Source organism: Perca flavescens, chromosome 19, assembly GCF_004354835.1.
Source record: "Perca flavescens isolate YP-PL-M2 chromosome 19, PFLA_1.0, whole genome shotgun sequence".
NCBI lineage: Eukaryota > Metazoa > Chordata > Actinopteri > Perciformes > Percidae > Perca > Perca flavescens.
The window spans coordinates 30030959-30052927 of NC_041349.1; the positions used below are offsets into that span (position 1 = coordinate 30030959).

The 21969-nt window shown below is 39.7% G+C and overlaps 1 protein-coding gene across 4 annotated transcripts in view; it reads left to right on the forward strand.

Annotated features, from left to right (window-relative positions):
* map4k2 (mitogen-activated protein kinase kinase kinase kinase 2) overlaps positions 1-21969 on the forward strand; it is a 49224-nt gene that overhangs the window by 1119 nt on the left and 26136 nt on the right. For all 4 annotated transcript variants that reach the window (XM_028563932.1, XM_028563934.1, XM_028563933.1 and 1 more), the window contains exons 2-7: positions 15686-15743; positions 16754-16844; positions 17197-17261; positions 19224-19279; positions 21528-21575; positions 21873-21915. In XM_028563932.1, coding sequence (XP_028419733.1) covers positions 15686-15743; positions 16754-16844; positions 17197-17261; positions 19224-19279; positions 21528-21575; positions 21873-21915 — 361 coding nt within the window. The remainder of the gene's footprint in view (positions 1-15685; positions 15744-16753; positions 16845-17196; positions 17262-19223; positions 19280-21527; positions 21576-21872; positions 21916-21969) is intronic.

Consider the following 21969-nt stretch of genomic DNA (forward strand, 5'->3'; position numbering starts at 1 on the left):
AGAGCTGCAATGATTAGCAGATCAATTGATCAATTATTGCAATCTATCTGCAACTATTTTTATAATCATATAATTGAATGTTTCAGTCAATTTTCAAGCAAAAATTACCAATATTCAATGGGCCCAGCTTAAAAACATTGTGAGGATTTGCTGTTTTACTGCAACATATCTAACAGAGGTCAGACCAAATTGAAGGCATCAGTGTGGGCTGTAGAATCTGTAAATGCCATTTTCCCTGTTTTTTAAACATTACATACACAATATGAGGATTAATCGATTCATTGAGAAAATAAATTGGCAATTTTTTTTGATAATGAACATAATCGTTAGTTGCAGTCAATCAAGGTGTCACTTGATGGTAAACGGTTAGATTTCACCATATGAAATGAATGAGATGAAATGAGATGGTCTCTCTGATGATCACAGTATGTACTGTCATACTGTCCAACCGATGTATTCAGTAGGAAACGGGCTCGTGGCGTCTCTTTCTAACGTTGTGATTTGAGCGTCAGGATGCAAACATCCTGTGCTGTTAACCTCGCCCCGGTGCCTTGTGCATCCTGCAGAAGCAACACAAGAATTTGCATTGTTTCTTTTTTTTATAACACCCCAGACCAAAAACATGGGGGACTTTATCATAAAATACAAATAACCCATTTGCTTGCTATAGAGTTCTTTACAGATTCGACCTATTTTACAAGGTTGTAAAAATAGTTTTTTTCCATGACAAGTTTCAGTTTGTGTTCAGCGGTTTGTTCATAACAGGCTTGCCAAACTGTACACATTATGTTCTGGCTAATCATTCAAACAGCAGCTTCGGAAACTGCTCTGCCCACAGATGGAGTAAAAACGGACAGTGTGTTAGTGTGTTACTAAGGCCTCCAGGACAGCTTCAGCGCTCCTCAGATTCTTCAAATGTGTTAACTGTTGAGGGATGGACAGCAGACTGTGTAGGCCATAGCATTAGCATAGCAGTGAGCCCTTGTGTCCTGTATTTGTTACATTTGCCACTCTGTACACACACCTCTTATTTGTCTGTAAAGAGAAGCTATTGGGTGAGATGATCAAGCTTTCAGAATTAATGTTATTTCAAGAGAAGCTTTCATTTGGTGAGTTTTATTTTTGACTTTGTTCCCTGTCTTCAGTTGTTGATCTTTTAAGTTAAGACCAAATCCGAGATAATATCTCGTTTTTAAATGTTCCTGCAGCAGTTATAACTCACTTTGATGAGAAATCTGGAAGTGAGCTTACCAGCTGCTCATCTCTGCTGCAAGCTAGCAGCTCCAGGTTGTTAGCCACTACTAGCATAATACATCCACATTTTAGACTAAATTATTAGCGGTTGAGTTGCATAACTCAGGTAATTTAGGAAGAAAAATGCATGGAATAAAAAAAGACAATATTAATAGATTTTGATAATTTTTTGATAGTCTCTGTCATTAGTTCTTACCAATGTATCGCTGTGTGTAGGCCTACTTTGTCCAAGGCAATCCCGCCAATTGGGCCCAAAACGTCCCAGTTAGAGAGTAATTGCTGTAAATATATATTAAGTAAATCTTTACAATCATTCAAGGAAAGAACCAAGCATGCCTGCCTTGTTGCACAATCCAAATTTTCTTCAAAACCTGCCATTTTCAGCGTGTAGTTGTTTGAGAACGACAACACACAGAGAGCGGAAAATAAGGGGCAAAGCCTAACATCATGCACCGCATGTCAGGCTTTATTCTTGAAATGTACTTCTGTTGATGCCGACTATGAGTCTGACAAAGTTTAAGAGGAGTTCAATACTTAAGCAGTGGAGTACTCTTGAATCAAATTAGACACAACGTTAAATTATCGCCTTATAGAAGTGCTAACATGTTAGCAAACTGTTGCTCAATTACGCATCCAGCAGACACAGAGCAATCTCATTCATTTGCAGTTTTGTCTGATGAATATAGATCCGACATTCCCTCTATTTTAGCTCTGGTTTGGTCTCCACCAACTCCTGAGGGAAACGCTTCTATGTTTACCAGCTACTCTCTAACTGTGTCTGTCAGCTGTTTCCTGCTCAACAGGTAGTGTACAGAGCTTTTTCACTGAAAACAACTGCTGATGGAAATTAATTTGATGAGAGCAATAAGACTGAACCAAAACAGTAAAGCTGCTGGCTGTAAAACAAAAACAATGTGCTAAAAAGCTCTTGAGGGGATTAGAACTCCACCTAAAAACTGAGAAACCCACAGTTCCACCAACACTGTTTGATTGACAGGTGATTCTTTTCCCCTTAGATGATGACAAAACTGCAGATTAAGGTTGCGTCCGAAATCGCATACTCTGCACTGCATACTCAATATGTAAACTATAGTTCAACCTCCTTTTTTTCCTTTCTTTTTAAGCTAAATGTTTGGGCATTTTTAGGCCTTTATTTGACAGGACAGCTGAACACATGAAAGGGGAGAGAGAGGGAGAACGACATGCAGCAAAGGGCCACAGGTCGGAGTCAAAACCGGGCCTGCTGCATTGAGGAGTAAACCTAGTACTGTAAAGGTGCTGTTGACAAGTAGCTAATGCTAATGCTTGGTCTATAAAGTTAGCTAATTCTTGGCTAGCACACCCCTGTCTGTCTGTCTCACTCTCCCGGCGCTGCAAGGCTTCGGTTGGGATGAGAGCTGACAACAGCCCCGGCCCGGGGACACATCCACAGTTAGCCCCCGCCAGCTAGCAGCCAGCTACTATCATTACAGCAATCCAGACCCGGTCAGCACTTAACTCCGGTGCTAAGGACGCTAACGGCAGTTTACTGAACCGTCGGGAAACAAACAGACCCAGGCACCCGAGTCAGAACAGCAGCCATTCATAATGTTACACCTCCATTAGCAGTCCCTCCCTCCCCCATTTGCTTTTAGCCGTCTTTACAGTTAGCTAAATTTACCCGACAAAGGGGGGATAAGGCACCAAAACATGGTGGTAAAGATGTGGTAGCATTGGATCTGGATGGGAAGGATAGGCCTAACTCTGAGAGTTGGAAGCGATTCTGCCTTTTCATTCCGCGACACAGGTTCGTGGAGATGAGTGTCGCAATTTCGGTTTCATATCGCATATCGTTACAGCCCTAGTAGAAATGTAAATTAGAGTGTTATCAACGTTACAGAGCTCCTTGGTTTCTGTCTGTTATGAACGTTGTCATTACTACCGCATTGCAGTGTGGGATATTTATGCCGCCGTAGTGTCAAGTATTAGCCTGGTTGACACCAGACCCTTCTCAGTTGTAACTGAGAGTGGGTCTGGGAAAGCTTCATTGACAGCCCATTTCCAAAGGGGCGTCACCAACGGACGCCACTCAAATGCCTCTGGGCGCAATTTGATAGTCCTTCAACCAATCAGACCAACGATCTGGGTGACGCTTTTCACATCCAATATCCAACTAAAAAAAATTTGATTTTTGGTGTCGTCCCTCCACGCCCTACTTTTTCCTTGCAGGTGTTGCATATTGCAAACTTGTTATCTTCTGCACACACACTGAAGAATTTCCAAACAGCTGACATGTTGCAGATTAATTCACGAGGTTCCCTACATGACACGCACTTCACACCGCGAGTGTGTATGGGCCACACACGGCAGAGAAGTTGAGAGAAAGGAAAAAGAGACTGTGCTGTCGGTGTGTGCGTGCGTCCTTGAGAACTGTAACTCTATAACTTCTGTTGTCAGTTAGTTGTAGTATTGACCTGCATGAAATCGGCATATGTCACACTGACCTGCCGGTCGCTGGTCATGGCAGAGCACGTGAAGCAAGGCTTCGCTAGCCGTCATGTTGAATGTAAACAAAAAGCTGCTCGCCGTCGCTGCGCTATCCTCGTCGCGTAAAGCCCGCCTCAGCGGTTGTGATTGGGGTAAAGCCCACCTCAGCGGTTGTGATTGGTGCCTCAATTTTGAGGACATTGGAAATGGGTTTGAATGGGCTCTTCGCCAGACTGACTTGCAGAGCAAATCTCTAATTTGCCAGAAGTTCGTCAGGGTTTACCCAGGCTAGTCAAGTATTGCATACTATAATATTTTACCGGAAATAGTATGCAATTTGCGTACCATTGGTTTCAAACTAAGGTTTCAGACATACTAAAAAATCTCAGACTGTTTAAGCCTACTAAATAGCATGATAGTATGCAATTTCGGACGCAGCCCATAACATTCTGAAATGAGCAATATTCAGCTGACTTTGACAGTGGTTTTCTGAACCCTCTTTGCGTTACTGTAACATTTGGACACATTGCAGCCTGTGTGCTCGCTGTGAATGGGAACTGCTCTACATACAGTAACAGACAATAGCACATTCTCACTGCTCCCACTTCTGCTGTTGGTGGGTTTGGAGGAACTGTAACTGCAGTAGTCAAGGGTGAAACCTCTGGATATGTGACTGTGTGGGCTTTCAATGGACTCATTACACTGCTATTATTCAGAGAAAACTCAGCTTAGAGCTTGTGTGTTATTGACCCTTTATTTAGTAATCTTGATCTATGTCCTCCTGTGGCTCTGAGCAGCCACAGCCAGTCCAGTTGGAATGTTTCTATCTTCAAGTGGTCTCTGACTTCAGTCTGGTGATGTCGGGGCAGTTCAAATGAGAGTATTATTTTTTAGCATGAAAAGTAATTGGAAACACCAGGCATTCAACCATAGATTGGCATGACCTTGTTGCATTCAGCCATGGGTTTTACTGTAAAGATCAGGAAGGCAGCATCTCTGCCCCTCTCTATGATTCATCTTTTCATGGATTGCAGTTTGAATGTTGTAGGAAATAAGAATAGAAACCTTTGTTCTGTGATTCTGATGAAGTGACCGCCAACCCTGACTGGAACAGTTAAAGGAACACTGAAGACACTGTAGCCTTTTCACTGGCCTATGTACTACACCGTTGATGGGTCACACATTTAGATTCCTCATTTGGATTTTAAATGAGAGTAGGGCTTGGTATACTTCAAAAACTTTTGATACTGGTACCGATACCGTGAATTCAGTACCGTTTCATGAACAATACTTTTTTGGATACCAATTTTCAAAGTCCATTTTGACAAGAGAAATTATGGCATTGTACATTACTGTAAGTCAAGCCTCTCAACGCACACGTGAGCCTGTGCAGAACATAGTTTTTCCTGTATGCCTCTACAACGTGTAACAGCCAATCACAAGCATTATACATCTTGGTAGAAGCATGCTCCATGCTTATTGGCTCACCGACGCGGATGAGATTTACTCCTTAGGTATTGAAATTTGGTATTGAATGACATGGCATTTTTTGATACTCGATACTATGGAGGCAATTCGGTTGGTGCCCAGACCTAGCTGTGAGACATGGATGCTGAGCAGGGCTGTAGTCAAGTCCACATTTGTCAAGGCCAAGACAAGACCGAGTCCAAAGAGGTTCAAGTCCAAGTCAAGACCCAGTCCAAAGAGGTTCAAGTCCAAGTCAAGACTGAGTCCAAATGAGAGACAGTCAAGACCGAGACAGAAAAAAAAAAAGTATCCTCTTCAAGACCACTTACATACCTTGTTATAATTGATGTAATGTGAGAAACAGTATGTATTCTAGAATTACACACTATAGGATCAAATTAGGCCATATTATTTACTTTACGTATAAGAATTTCACTTAAGTCACATAAAGCTAAAGTGTAACTTCACATTTTAGATGTTATTCTGTTGTAACAATACCATTCTGGACTGTTAATGGTAAATGTAACAGAACAAGCAACATGTGTCACTAAAGAAAATGAAAATGTTCCCATTGTTAAACTTATTTCTTGTCCTGAAGAATCCATACTACAAAGTGCTCACTGACATTGTGTCTGTGGCAAAAATAAAAAATAATTGATGCCTGATGATTGAGGTATACAGTATGACGCAGCTAGACATATACCAGGCAACCAATGTTCTAGATGGATTTTGAAGTAAACTAATAGCTGTTTTCTGAACGAGCGTGCTTCATCGGTGGTTTTGTTTTGAAGGAGGAAGTTACTTTATAAAAAAGCCTCCAATGGCCGAGTCCGAGACAAGGCCGAGTCCAAATAGTAACAAGTCCAAGACAAGTCCGAAACAATAGAAAAACGTCTCCAGTCCAGACTCTACAGCCCTGATGCTGAGCACAGAGAGTAGCTCATATCACTTATCGTGGAGGTTAATTACAAATTCCAGATTATAAAGCACTGTGAAAACAGCTTGTTACACTGTGGAACCATACTTCTGCTCAGACACATTCACACTGCAGTAAAGTTACACTTTTTGTGCTGAGGAAGTAGTCTATAAGACGTTATACTTCTGGGATTGTCAGGTGTCGCCGGAAATTCCGCCGGATATCCCACACCTTTCGCTTTCTTTGTGTTGGCATTCTAAATTCTGGTCGATTTGTGAGGACTATGTTTAACTGCTCCTCAGATCTCTGCAGGGTAAATCCAGACAGCTAGCTAGACTATCTGTCCAATCAGAGTTTTCTGTTGCACGACTAAAACAACTTTTGAACGTACACGTTCCACCAAAGTTCCTTCCCGAGGCTATTTTGCAGAGGCACCGTCATTTTGTCTGGGGCTTAGCGCCGCCCAAGTAGGTTTTCATTGTATTTAATGCTGGTGCTAGCATTAGATAGATAGATATACTGTATGTAGATAGACCTTATTGACAACAATGTGTTCTTTATAACAAAATGTATAATTTTTGTTGCAATATGTCACTTAGGCAAGCCTAAGTGGTAGGCTATCACATAGATATGTGAATGATAGTACGGTGTAGCTTGATAAAGTGATATAGTTTAGCATGTTAGCATGGTTACACACTAAACTGTTGAACATAGTAAACATAACCTGCTAAACATCAGAATGTTAGCATTGTTATTGTGGGCATGTTAATATGCTAAAGTGTTTGGCTCAAAGCACTGCTGTGTCTAAGTAACATCCATTGACATATATAGAATGGACCAACAGATCCCGTTGTTCTGGACGGAGACCAGAGAAGTCTATTAGAAGCACTTTTCCTCCGGTGAGCGCTGAGCGTTACTGAGCAGCCTCCAACTGAGCTCGAAGACGTAGATGTGACGTGAGCAACCTGTCTGAAAGTTGTAAGTCTTCTGGTACCTGTGCCAAGAGAAATCTCAATCATTCCCAATCTTGCAGAGACGGAGAGCATAGCTATATGTAAGGAGATAACATAGGCACAGGCTAATTATTGCTAACTAAAATGCTAGTTAACATTTGTAATTAAAGTTAAACAGCTAATGTGAGTTGAAACTGCCTGCGAGTTTCTCCAGTAATTTCTCTACTGTGTATCCAATCGTTAGGCTATTTTTACAAAAACATCTGCTACAGAGCCATAACGTGAGGTACAAGGTAATGGAGCCTTTTTACATTGTCATGTTTCTTTAGAAAAAAAACAATGGACAAATAGAGTCTTTAAACGCTTCAGATATAAAGTTATTCACTGTCAAAGTGACGCCAAAATGAATGGGAGTCAATGGGATGCTATGCTAACGGGAGGTGATGGCTTGTTAGCATCAAAATGGCGCCATAGGAGCTACGCGTTCCGAGGAGAAGCTTACCCCCTTGGGAACATCACAAGCTGCTAGCATGGCTGTAGCCTCATCATAGTCTTGTTATATTAACAATGGATCAAATGACTGTGTGAGATATGAAAGGTGTCACTCATAGTGACATATGCAAAAAAGTATAACCGGACTCTTAGCAACGTTTAGCTCTACAGAGCTTATTAGCATCTTTGTGCTAAAGTTATGGTTATCTTCACTGTTCTGCTTCAGTGTCAGCAGACAGTTAGCAACTAGCTAGTGAAGAAAAGGAATAAGAGCTAAAAAAATAGTAAATATTATACTTACATTCATCAGGTGGACACAAACAGGATTTAAATGTAGAGTCATAAAGTCAGCAACCTGAAGCAATGTTTTTAAAGTTTGCTAACATTAGCCACCATAAGCTACTGGTCGAACCAGACCAAGTAAGGCCATAGCAACAAAACCCCTGAGTGTATTAGCTTTAGGGTGTTTTATTGCTTGTTAATTCAACTTATCATTTTGTAAGCTGAATAATTTGTTATTTCTTATTTCAAGTTACTTTTCTGAGTGCAATATACTGTAACAAGCACAAGACTACTTTTCACACCTGTTATCTTGCCAGTTTCACATCAGTTTTAAGTTTCTATGTTCAGTTCAACAAAATGTTGGTGGGCCATTCATACCGCATGCTTTACATATGCTTTCAATACTGAGGTGGTCTCATTATAAAGAAATTACAGTTGGCCAGAGGACGGTATATTGTTTTTAGCTCAGACATTTGGGTGCGTGATCAAAGTGCAGTGAAGCTTCCGCTCTAAGTTTGAATGTAACCCTAAACTGCTGTTATTTCAGGCTTGGTTATGTAAAAATCTACTCAGAGACGTTACTATCACTGTAGTCACAGGAAGCACTGCAGTAGAACAGGAAAGAAAACAGGAAGTGACTGCAGCCGAGCCACAGGTTGTGTTGAGGCGACCTGCTTATCCTATTGGCGGCTGCTTCATTTGTTGTGGAGTGAAAAGCAGTCCATCTGACGTCAGTGCGGTCCCTGAATGGGGATGACTGATACTCCCAGGAAGAATAGAGGAAGTTGAAAACACAATATAGCTGCTTTGAAACAACATCCACCATCACCTCTGATGTTGTCAAAATAATTTGGGTCACAGATTTCCCCTGACTGATAAGGATTGCTACTGGACTACTTTTTTTTTTAAGATGATTTTTTTTTTTTACTTTTCTGCCTTTAATGGAGAGGACAGCTAGGTGAGAGCGAGGGAGAAGACATGCAGGAAATTGTCACAGGTCGGACTCGAACCCTGGACCTCTGTCTCGAGGCATAAACCTCCATGTATATGTGCGCCTGCTTTACCCACTGAACCAACCCGGCCACCTACTAGACTACTTTGACAGTTCTGTTTTGACTTCAGTATTGAAAGCTCTGCAGGCTGTACTGAATGAATGTGTCTACCTAAGCATTTCCTCAGATGCTGTTCAACTGTACATTACACAGTGGTGGCTGGTGATAATTATTTTTGGGGGGGCACTTATTTTTGGTGGGGGGGGGCAAATAAATACAAAGCAGTACTTTGAAACTGGGCAAAACAACCAGCACAACTTTATTTAAACAACTATGTATTTAAAAAGAGCTTTCAAGATTCAAGTTACAAACATAAGATAGTGAAACTCACTGAGTTTTTTTTAACTCACAACTGAGTAACTTGACTTAACTGTAGGGTTATTTTTTTTTCCTGTCTTCATTTAACTCGTAGCTTGGGCATGAAACAAATTACACCCACGACCAGTACTACTTTAAAACTTGAGATTATGCAAAATAATCTTTTACCAGAAGTCTAGCATGGCTAAACTAAATGATTCAGTATGGTAATCAAAATCAGTTTGGTAGATAGGGCAATTAGGTTCAAACCCAATGTACTCAAACCACAACTTAAATATCAAAAACCTGACAAAGAAAATAAAAATATCAAACCAAATTAACCAAAAACTGAGATCTCTTATTTCATAGAGATAACCAGGGGAATACTAAATCAGTCTGTTTGTTCAACCCTGTTTCATTAGTTTGAGTGCACTCAAGTTCCTACCACCACCCTTAGCAGGTAAAACTGTCCATCTGGCTCCTCAGAGAATAGAGTAGGGAAACAACGTGAAAATCCTGTGAGTAGTAGAGATGATGATGGCAAAGGTTTAGTGAGCGGTAAGAAGATGGTGGTGATGAAGATGAAACCCAGGAGGCAGTATGACGGCGGTGACTTGAGCAGCACAGTTCTGTCTCCCAGTAGAGTCTCACCAAAAAAACAGCCTGCACAAAACGTGTAGAATAATCACTCAGTTGTCCATCGTAACAGTTCACTTGTGTTTCTCCTCAAGATACAACATATTCTTACATACTACACATTTTAACCACATTTTACTTAAACATTTTAGCTTAAACTCAATGTTATTTGTCCATCTTAATTGACTGGCTTATAGAAAACATAGCAGTCACAACTAAAGGACGGAAAATACATACTTGTCTAGCTGAATTAACCAACAGCTAAGTTAAAATTTACAACAACAATTTCAATATTAACCATACCCTTTTATCAGGTTCATCAGGTTAGTAGCTAATTCCGACTAGCTTTAAAACACAAATAAAGCAACAATTCTCAAGGTTATCAACACCGATTGTAGTAATTTCCTGTTAGCTAGCTAGCAGCTAAGATAACTCACCGGAATATTAAATTCACACGCCGTTTGGACGGGGTCGGCAGCTCCACGACGTTGTATAACTTCTCTCTCACGAATCTCTCCTTGTTTATTGTTGCTAGTTTCCTACTTTAATCAAAGTGGTTAGACCATTTCAGCAACACAAGAGCTACCTGCTGGCGCTACTATTGTGTCCCCCTTCTCTCTCCAGTAGCGGCCGGGGGAAGAGTTGAATGACAGGTGTTGAGAACCAATCAGATTGGATAAAATAACATGTCTCCAATTCTGATTCGCCAGGGACGCAGCGAGGTGCGTCCGGAGGAGAATTTTTAAGAAACCTATTAGAGACCAGCTTCAGGTCACATGCTGGCCGAAAGTTTAAGGACTCACATACACATCCATTTGGCCGGCGTCCCTGCTGCCCTATGCTGCAGCCAAGAAACCGGAGGAAACATATTGAAACATAGAAAATAGTTAACCGATTAAAGCCAGTTTGTATTAAATGCTGAGGCTCTTACTACCAGTTATGAGTAAACTATTTTATTTTTCATTTTTTATTCCATTTTTATATCATTTTTGTATACATTTATATTTATGTAATTTTGATGGGGGCGGCGCCCCAGCGCCCTCTATTGACAAGCCGCCACTGACATTACATTTACACATCAAGGTATGGAAGTGAACTGAAGCGACCTGACTGCAACAGTTAAATGCTTAATTCATTGTTAAGCGCTCAGTTGCTGCTTATCAGTGTGAAACTATAGCTCTCTGTTGAATCGTTGATAGCAAATGAAAAGTTCAGTGGGATTTATGTCAGAATGACTTAAAGCCCCTCTGTGTTGGATTTTAACACTTTTCCTTTTGCATCTCTTAGTGATCGTATCAAAAAAGACACTGTGGCTGACAGCATCCAACCCAGGGACACTGATTTTAAAGCCCTGAAAGGCCCTACTGGAAATTTCAATTTTTTGATAAACAAAACTGATGCCATCAGTATAATTCAAAAGATGTTAAAGTAGAAGACGTTTGAAAAGAGATAGAGTCCTATAATGAGCTTATTGATGCAGTGAAGCCCAATTATCTAGACAGGCTGGTTAATGTTGTGACCTAACACAACTATCCCTCTAACCCCTAGAAGATAGCTGGATGTATGGTTATTTTATTTGTTATTAATCCAATTGGTTAGTATATTCGCGTTTTCTTTAAATCATTTTATTTTTTAATAGTATCTTTTTTTACTATTTAATTTATTATCTATTCATGTTTTACTTATTCCTATGTTGTTGTTGTATTCCTATGTTCCTATGTCATTATGCCAAACTGTAATGGATAATATAGTCTCGCATTGCCAGACCTTCCTCCACAGTGCTGTAACACAACAGAGAATTTTGTAATAAAAAAAATATAAATCTGTGGACAGGTTAGCTCAGTTGGTAAAGCAGGCACACATATATATATATAGCTTTATTCCTTGACGCTGAAGGTCCAGTGTTCGAGTCTGACCTGTGACAATTTCCTGCATGTCTGCTGTCCTATCCATTAAAGGTGGAAATGCCCAAAAAATTATCTTTAAAAAAGGAAAAAAAAATCTGTAAATTTCAAAGATACTAGCTTATTTTGACCAACTGAGACTGCTGAAGCTGAACTTAGGAAGGCTTTCATGCCCTGAAAATGAGGGGCATCCGGCTGAACATCCCGTGAATGAAACGTCATCGACGAGACTATGGATAATATGATTACTGTGAATAAAAATAAAGTTTAAGAAAAAAGTTGTTAAAGTCACAAAGTTCTACACATAGGGGCTAAATACGCTAGTTTTAATTGTCTATCATTTGATCTTTTTTTTTTCTTTATCGCTTTTCTAATGATGGTGATGTTGATTGATTAGTCCGTCTGTCAGTTGGACTGTGCATTTAACTCATGTCCAGTGCCATATGTATCAACAGAATACAAGCCAGATTGCCAGTAAATCTGCTGTGAATCTTCAGGGATCCAAGATGATGAATTCAAATGTGTTTGGTGACTTCCTGACCATTTCACTTGTGTAATAAGCATCACACAGTCAAAGAATAAGTCTGTAGTAAGTGATACTGCTCACTCTCTGACTCACCTGGGGCTTGTCTGGGACTGCCAGTAGGAAAGATCTCCGTATGCCTATACTATTTGTATTGATTTCCGTGCTCTGGAATCAATACAAGGTTAAAGCCAAGGTGGGACAGCAGGCTGAACTATTTATAAGTCTTCATCATCGAGATAGCATACTGTGCAGTTGGATATATGCCCAGGTTTACTTATCTTAATGGAGCACACATGTGGCGGAGCTCCAACCATGACTTAATGTCTTCACACTCTATGTTTGGTCATGATGTGATAGATCAAACAACAATGGACTTCATGCAAGAATATTTGTGTTTTTATCCTAAATCTCTCTTCCTTTTTGAGATTTGCTCACAGTGTGCCGCATCTGATTTGAAAGCCCTCATATCTGCACAGATTTGTTGCTTGAATGCAATGAATGAGTAAAAGTGTGTTCGTAAGTAAGAGGACGTTCATGACCAACAGCATGTTCGTAAGTAAGTGTAGGTTCATTAGTAAGAGCGCGTTCGTAAGTAAGAGTACATTCATGAGAGAGTGCATACCTAAGTAAGGGCAGGGCCACCAACATGGGGGGACACTAGGTCCCTAGGTCTAGGGAGGGCCCTCTAACCTTAAAATAATCTGCTGGGGGGACTTTTGGAGTTCATCTTGTCCTGGGCACGAACAAGACACACGGTAGCCCTGTGTAAGGGTACATTCACGAGTAAGGGTGACTTCATAAGTGCACATTCATGAGTAAGAGCGCGTTCATAAGTAATAATAATAATAATAATAATAGCTTGGATTTGGATTATAGCCTTTCAAAGAACCCAAGGACGCTTTACATGTAGGCAAAACAAGTAACACACAAACTGAACGAACAAAACAACAAAATAAATGAATGGATTTAGTGGTGGCAAAGTTTGCCTGGAACAATAGTCTTTATTAAATTGTTGGGTCTTTGTAAATTATAGAGTGTGGTCTAGACCTACTCTATCTGTAAAGCGTCCCGAGATAACTCCTGTTGTGATTTGACACTATAAATAAAATTGAATTGAATTGAATTTAATGAGTGTAAGTTCATAAGCAAGTGTATGTTTGTAATAGTTATATAAGACTATGTATTTTGCTTCATTATTACAAAAGTAGCACACACAAGGGAAAAAGATTAGTAGCTGTACAGTTATCTTAAATGCTTTCTTAAGCTATCCTAAATATCTTAAGTTCTTATATTACAGAATGTGTGTTCCCTAGTCAAAGAAATATCAGACATTTTGGCAACCAATTAGCCAACTAACTGATGCCAATAAGATAAACATGTTGAACTGTTAAACTCAATAAATAATATAAATAAATAACCAGCCTGGCAGAAAGTCTTGTAATGTAATCTAATGATTACTGCATATTGTTTTTGGGTTTTTGGAGGGTGTTGTCTGGCATGTCCTCTGAGTGTTGGGGTATGTTAAGTAATGCAAAACCATTATGCATTGCTGTGCATAACACAATACGCCTTCTCTGAGGAATAGAGCAACTTGATGCCAGCTGTGTGAAGGCACAACATCAAGTCTTTCAAAACCACAATAGTGCGCTCTACCACAGCAGGGCTACATATATGATGCACATTCACCTCCCATCTGCTCTGTGGGCTGACTGCAGTTGTCATGAGCCAAGAAGCTTGTGAGAGAGGCATGATAATACTGCATGCAAAATAATGCAAAATAATATTTAATTATTTAAATGTATAAGTACCAATAAGCCCCCATCTAAATTAGCACCTTGCTTAAGGTGACACCTAACCGTGGTAGGGTCATGTATTTGTCGGTCGCTGAGCAGAAGGTTGCATTTTGAATTTGATATAATTTGGAAGCTTAAGGAAGCAGTTTGGGTATAGAGAAGGTGCCTAAGTGTGTGTGTGTGTGTGTGTGTGTGTGTGTGTGTGTGTGTGTGTGTGTGTGTGTGTGTGTGTGTGTGTGTGTGTGTGTGTGTGTGCAGTATATTCCATATAGATACAGATCATATGTTAAACATGTGGCGTAGAAACAAAGGGAATGTGGGTTAGTCTGTTAAGAGCTTTGATTATCGTAATCCAAACCATCCCGCTGTACTGTCCCCCCTGTTTCTAAAACATGCTCACCATTTCTAACAAAAACAAACTCCCCGAGATCACACACACGTCTCCTCCAGAATGATCAGCACCCCTACACCTGACCCAACATCTCAGACCTGAACGATGGAGCCATCACACGCCTTGTCCTTGCCATTGTCAATAACACCAATCACCCTCTATATCCACACTTTACACTGTTGACAATACATATCCATCTACAGTATCTATCAAGGGGAGCAGTGGACTAACAGCTGTTTGATCTGGAATACTCCTCTGGCCATGGTGTAGAGCAGGAGCGATTCTAGGATCCGGCTCAGCTCACAACAACGTCAGCTAACATTTTTTTGACACTATTAACACTGTGATGGAACTAAACCTGACACTTTATAAGTCACATTAATAACAACGACACAATGTTCTAACATTCATTTTAGCTGCTTACGTTTCAATTTGGGTTCTAATCTGCGCCATGAAATGACCAACTTCTTCTCTGGGGACTACCAATGTTAAACTTCACAACCGTCTCCTGCTCTCCCTCTGACAGATCAGATAGAGACTCAGCCAAAGTCTGGCACAACCTCCTCCGATTGGCCAACACTATGTTTCTGTTGACCCTTTCCTGGACTGGGTTACAGGTGCATAGCATTGGGCGACCGCAACACAGGATATTAAACCTTTTTCAAGCCGTTTTAACCTGTAATTGTTTGTCCTCTGTCACTAACAGACAAGTTTGCAACTCTAACTTGTAGCACCAAAATTGATTACAATTTTATTATTATAATTTTTAGGGGGGCTGAGATGAAATTTAGGGGGGCTTGAGCCCCCTAAAAAGGGTCTAAAATCGCCCATGGTGTAGAGAGGACTTAGTGATGTGATGGAGTGGGTTGGATTGATGTGTCTTTCTCTAACAGGTTTCAGATTTCTATGAGCACAGCCTATGGTTATTTAAAACCATGATATTTGATTCTGGCAACCTATGCATGTTCTCTATATACAAGCTCTTGTATATAGAGTTTGGTCTTGGTTGTTTCTGAAGCACAAGGACATCCAAAATATGCTAATTTATTTCCTTCAGTCATTGTCAACAGACTACAAGGAACATGTATGTATAGGAGATTGAATTCTGAACTCAAATGGCTTCAACCCCTATTTAACTTTACTGGTTTTTGAATATGCTTTGGACCCAGTCCTGTGTACAATAAAGAGTATAGTATAGTGCATATAGTTCTATTTATTTATTACATAGACTATTGTATATTTTCTATCTCTTTCAGGCTCGAAACATCAGGACGTCTGAACTGGCAGCTATTAAGATTGTCAAGCTAGACCCTGGTATGTTACACACACACAACATGCTCACATCTGCTTATTATTTGCAAACATCAGTTATAGATTTTTGTTTCCTACAATTTTTTATAATAATTTGAATTTAATTGTAAATCAACAGTGACATTTTGGGAACTATGCTTTTGTTAGTCAGCCGGCAGAGAAGATAAATAGCAGTTTCATAAGAAGGCTTAGCACAGGACAGGGTTTGCGATTTCTTCTTGTTTCCAGTCTTTGTGCTAAGCTAAGCTAATATGTGAGCGCCACTCTCTAATAAAGATGTGAGTTGATGAAATGTCTTTGCTTGGACATACAGTAGATTTTTTTTGTTTATATAGAGCTTCAATTCACCAGACAATCATTGCACAATCTGACACACCTCCAAATATACAGTATATTGTACACGGATTGCAACCAAGATTTTATTAGATTTTAGATATTTTTTTATTATCACTTACTGTACCCATTTTGCACAGTGTGACATAAAATGTAAAAAAAAATTTACATTTATTTTTTATCTTACTCTGGGGCAGGACAGCAAAAATGCACATTTCCCAAATTGTTGGAATGTTCCTTTAAAGTTGATGTCTACTTTTTTAAATTAGAATAGGTTCATTTCTTTTCAAGTCTAAAACAATGCTGTCGTGCTCGTGTAGTGTTTTCCAAAGTTACAGACCCCCTTTATGCTTTCAGTAACACAAAAGAGAATTTTGTAATAAAACATTAGATTTCAGAGATACTTATTTTGACCAACTCAGACTGCTGAAGCTAAACTTAGGATGGCATTTATGCCCTGAAAAAGGACCATGGATTTTTCCCTTTCCGCTTACATTGGATTATGGACAGGAGGAACAATTACAGCAACTAATAACTCTTTTAACATACCTACGGGCATTCATGTATTATTTTAACACCCACTAGTTTACTGGTCTATAGTTGACCCTCCAGCTGTAGGAGCTCAGTGCACTAACACCAGACTGTTGTGAGAGAAGACGCTAAACTGTCTGTCTGTTCAGGTGATGACATCACGTCCATCCAGCAGGAGATCACCATGATGTCGGAGTGCAAGCACAAAAACATTGTGGCCTACTTCGGCAGCTACCACAGGTGCTGTGTGTTTTCAGCCTGTCCACTGCACTTGTGGAATCATTCCTGGGATTGTTGGTAGACTGAAATATGTGGAATTTGACTTTTATTTACCCCACCCTGCTGCTGGATTCCTCTCCCACTCTTTCTGGTTCTCAGTTAGATTGTTGGCACAGCAGCTCGTGAATGATACTGTATGTATTTGTGGGCGATAGTTTAGTTTCAGACTATTAGGGGGTGTCTACTTGTGAGTGTTTCTTTTTTTGATGCTGAATGCTTCAACGTAGTCTTTTACAATCCCTGAACAACTTGGGGAAAAAAGCACAGCAGCTCATGTCAAACACCAAGATAAATGTTGTGTGTCTCTTTCCAGGAACACCAAGCTGTGGATCTGCATGGAGTACTGTGGTGGAGGCTCACTTCAGGATATTTACCACGGTATAAATACAAAAAGAAAGTGTTAGGAATTCTGAATGTAGGCCTTGTATTTACATCCAATTGTAATATGTTCTCATTTAAAGAACAATGCTGCATTACCATTTAAAAAAACAGTGGAAATGTTCTTCTTTTGTTTCTTACCCAGAGCAAGGTGAAAAGATCAATATCGAGTTCACATCTGTGTGTCCAGTACAGCGATAATGGGGCATTCTGTCTTGGGGTAGCCCTATTGCTAAACTGCAGCAGTTAACAAGTGAAAGCACATACAAACACACAGTGTATAGCTCTTTACTCAGCTTAGCTTCTTTTGTATCTGCTTTTACTTGTTCTGCGCACTACGTTTTGCAAGTGAACGCTTGGTTTGTCTTGTGTTCATGATGAAAATGTAAAAAGAGTTCAAACGTGAAGAGTTTAAGATCATTTTCACAGATCAAGATGTTTACACTTTGTTACTTTTGTTAACCCACTGCTACAAATATTTAATGCAAAAAAGCCAATTTAGGTTATTTAAGTGTGTAGCTACAATGCCCAAAATAGAGGTAACTATCTTGGATTAAAGCATGAGCGCTTTTGAGTTGGAATAACAGAAGGTTTCCAACATGCTAAGGACATGTTTAGCCTAGCTTAGCACAAACACAAGAAGCAGGGGAGAACTGCAAGTCTAGCTCTGTCAAAAGTTTTTAAAAAAGCCTCCAAAACAACCAAGCCATCTGTTGTATACATTAAAATGTCTTCTCTTGACTTGTTGTTTGAAGGTGTTTAGTTATATGTTTAATTTTTTTGTTACCCACTTTTGCTTGTCTTGCACAATATAAATGGAAATTGCCAGTAAGCATAAATAATCAATTTATTTTTATTTTTGAACCAGATACGAACAAAAAACACATAGCTAACTTTTCATGACCTGAATTGGCAGATTGTTTCTTTAGATGCTACTGTCAGGGATTGAGGCTTTGCAGCCAGGTTTGTTGGCACTTCTGTATTTCTTTTTTTTTTTACCAATTGGGAAATATCATAGCTGTCAGAAACTCCCACTATCCCTGCGGCAGAACTTTTTTATTTTTCCTACATGGCTATTACTAATGCCTGTGGGATCCCTCCCTATGTTCCCATGGCTTGTGTGTGTCTTGATAAAAACTAACACTGTCAGTGATTGGTAAGGCCTGTCTTTGCAGTTCAAATTACAAAAGAATGAAGTGAGATGGATGTTTGAAATGCATTTTGAAATGTAAAGATCTGATCAGCCACTGTGGAGATACTGTACCAATGTCAAAAGTCAAGAAAAGTGTCTTGCCCACAACTTTGAATGCATACTGAGGAGTATAACATCAGCAGGCTGTACAGTAAGCTGTGTGTGAATTCAGCATATTGACCCAGGGAAACATACATTGAACATTTGACCTATAGGAAAAACTCATTGCTGAGAACATAAAACCATTTGAAAGATCTCCTTAATGTGTCATATTAAGAGCAAATTGAGCTGAGGAACATAGAACCCTGGGAACATAGATACATTCCTATTCCTGTCTGTGCAATACAAGAATGTGTTAGCCTAGCTTAGCACAAAGAGAGGGACATGTCTCCCCTAGTTTTTTCAAAAAGAAAATCCATCTGTTATTAAACATTTTTATTTGTCAGTCTAAGTAAAGAACATTCAGTGTGTAAATAAGACAGCTTTGGAGTTGTTTTGACAAAGCTATGATAGCATTGTTTTCACTGATTCCAATCTTTATGCTATGCTAGGCTAAACATGTGCTGGACTATTGAGCTTCTCATCTGACTCTGGGTATGACAGCAGACATTTCTTCCAAAATGTCAGACCATAATCACCACGTTCATTTTGAGACATTAGTATAATTACTGTAACAACAACAACACTGCACAATGAGCTTTAAAAGGCCAGTTGGACTTATAAATGTGCCTGTAGGCCCTTCGTGCTATTAATCAAACTGTTCTTCTCAGTGACGGGCCCATTAAAGGAGAAACAGATAGCGTACGTGTGCAGAGAAACCCTCCAGGTAAGGCTCTTTGTGTCAAAGGCAGCTTATGAAATCTCTGAAGATACTCTGCTAACAGGATGACTCATATGTTTTTTTCCCAGCCACATAAGAGCTAAATAGTATTTAACCTTGCCAGACCACTAAATATACTGTAGAGGTAAATGTTGCTGCAGCACAACAGAGTCTGCAGCAGAATGTGCCAGCCAGTCGTTTTTTAGTGAGTGACCTTCTGCTCAGATTTTCAGATATGTGGACAACAGTTAAGTCTGAAGTAAGAAGGAAGAAATCGCAGAGGATAACTTAGTTTAAAATGTCTTCTCTGACTTTGTTATACTTACTTAACAACTGTCAACGGGGAAAAAAGATTTCTCTTGAGGAGTGCTAATCTAAACAGACTGATGATTGTGAGTGATGACAGAGCTGAACAGTATACAAGGTATACAAGCATTCTTGTATACCTTTTGGTTTTGACTTTCACTTTTCCTATTCTTGGAAATGTGTCATCGTTCGGTTTCACTTTTCCTTTTCATTCAAAATGGAATTTTGTTTTGCAATGTGCATCAATATATATTATTACATTACATCATTTAAACTAAGATTAGGGTTTTTGAGTTACACTTGGTTTAAAATGCTAAAACCAGATTTACATGAAATCGTGGTTTAAACTAATACAAAAACTCAAATATCAGTAAAACCAATGTAAAAGATTACTGACAGTAGATGCAGGTCGGTGCACCCCCAGTTTGAAGAAGCAGGCAAGAGTACCGACACAGAAGGTAAACAATGTACTTCTGTAGGCGGGGGCAGCCGCTAAACGAAATTTAGTCACCTACAAAAAAAAAGGCCCACCTAAAAAAATCAATATCAGTTTAACTGTGACCTATACTTAGAATATTTTCTTTGCTTAACCTTGCTGTCGGACAGCCTTTTGCGACTTGGAACTAAAGCTATTTATCCATCAATGCTTTCTTCAAAGCCACCAGACTCCTTAAACAAAAAACGTCATTTTACCTCACAGAACACAGGAGTTGCTGTTCTACCGCTGCATCGATCAGTTAGTTTGTTTGTGCTATTTATTTACTTTGGTGAATCCAACTAACCCTTTAAAACTCAAAAGTTACACAATTACACTCTCACACTAACCGATCGATGCAGCGATGTAAAGTTACAGTTTTTGTCAATGGAGACTGGTGGCTTTGAAGAGAGCATTGATGGATATAACAGCTTTAGTTAAAGTACCCAACAGATAGGGCTGTCTGACAGCAAGGTAAAGCGGTGAAAATATTGTAAATATAATGTACCCCAAACTGATATAGAATTATATATATATATATATATATATATATATATATATATATATATATATATATATATATATAGGCCTTTTTTAGGTGCTAAAATATGTTTTGCATAGCTCATTCAATTCAATTCAATTCAATTTATTTATTTATAGTATCAAATCATAACACGAGTTATCTCGAGACACTTTACAGATAGAGTAGGTCTAGACCACACTCTATAATTTACAAAGACCCAACAATTACAGTAATTCCCTCAAGAGCAAGCAGTGCGACAGTGGCGAGGAAAAACTCCCTCTTGGGAAGAAACCTCAGACAGACCCAGGCTCTTGGTAGGCGGTGTCTGACGGGCCGGTTGGGGATGCGATGAACAGTGGCGATAATAGTCACATTAATAATGGAAACTCTCCCCTGCCGCATCGGGCTATGCTGGCCTGCCTCCCTCTACTTTTGTTATATTATTAATCTAACAACTATGAAGAGAAGCATGTGGGCCCGGTTAGGCGGACGCTGCAACTCCTCACTCCCTAACTATAAGCTTTATCAAATAGGAGAGTTTTAAGTTCATTCTTGAATGCGGTGACAGTTTCTGCCGCCCGAACCCAGATTGGGAGCTGGTTCCATAGGAGAGGAGCCTGATAACTGAAGGAACATAGGATCTAGTTTTAAGACCATAGACTTTATTTTTATTTATATTATTCTCCCATGGTGCATAATCTTAACAATCATTGTATTTAATCAAATTACCTGAAATGGACACACATGGAAACCTGGGGCCACGTAGTAGTCCAGCAGAGCAGTACTGGTTGGTTTCAGGTTGTTGGGAGGTAGAGGGGTTAATTGGGAACCAATCCAGCCATGCTTTTCACCTGTTTAATTGACAGCCATAAAATAAATAATGATAGGATATGTTTACATGAAAATATCTGCACAAAGCTCAGCTGATTATCATTATTTGCTTTTTCCAGGGTTTGTATCACCTGCACGAAAATGGCAAAATGCACAGAGACATAAAGGTACTGCAGTTTTTTGAAGTTGTTGCTGTCTAATTGTGATCATATGTTATTATACTGTGGGTTATCATGTGAAAGCAAGCTTAAATCTGTGTGTGTGTGTTTGTGTGTGTGTGTGTGTGTGTGTGTGTGTGTGTGTGTGTGTGTGTGTGTGTGTGTGTGTGTGTGTGTGTGTGTGTGTGTGTGTGTGTGTGTGTGTGTGTGTGTGTGTGTGTGTGTGTGTGTGTGTGTGTGTGTGTGTGTGTGTGTGTGTGTGTGTGTGTGTGTGTGTGTGTGTGTGTGTGTGTGTGTTCTCTGCAGGGAGCCAACATCCTTTTGACAGAGAGAGGAGATGTGAAACTGGGTCAGTGGGGATCTGTATTGGACACACTCGTGCACATCTGCATTACCTCTTTAA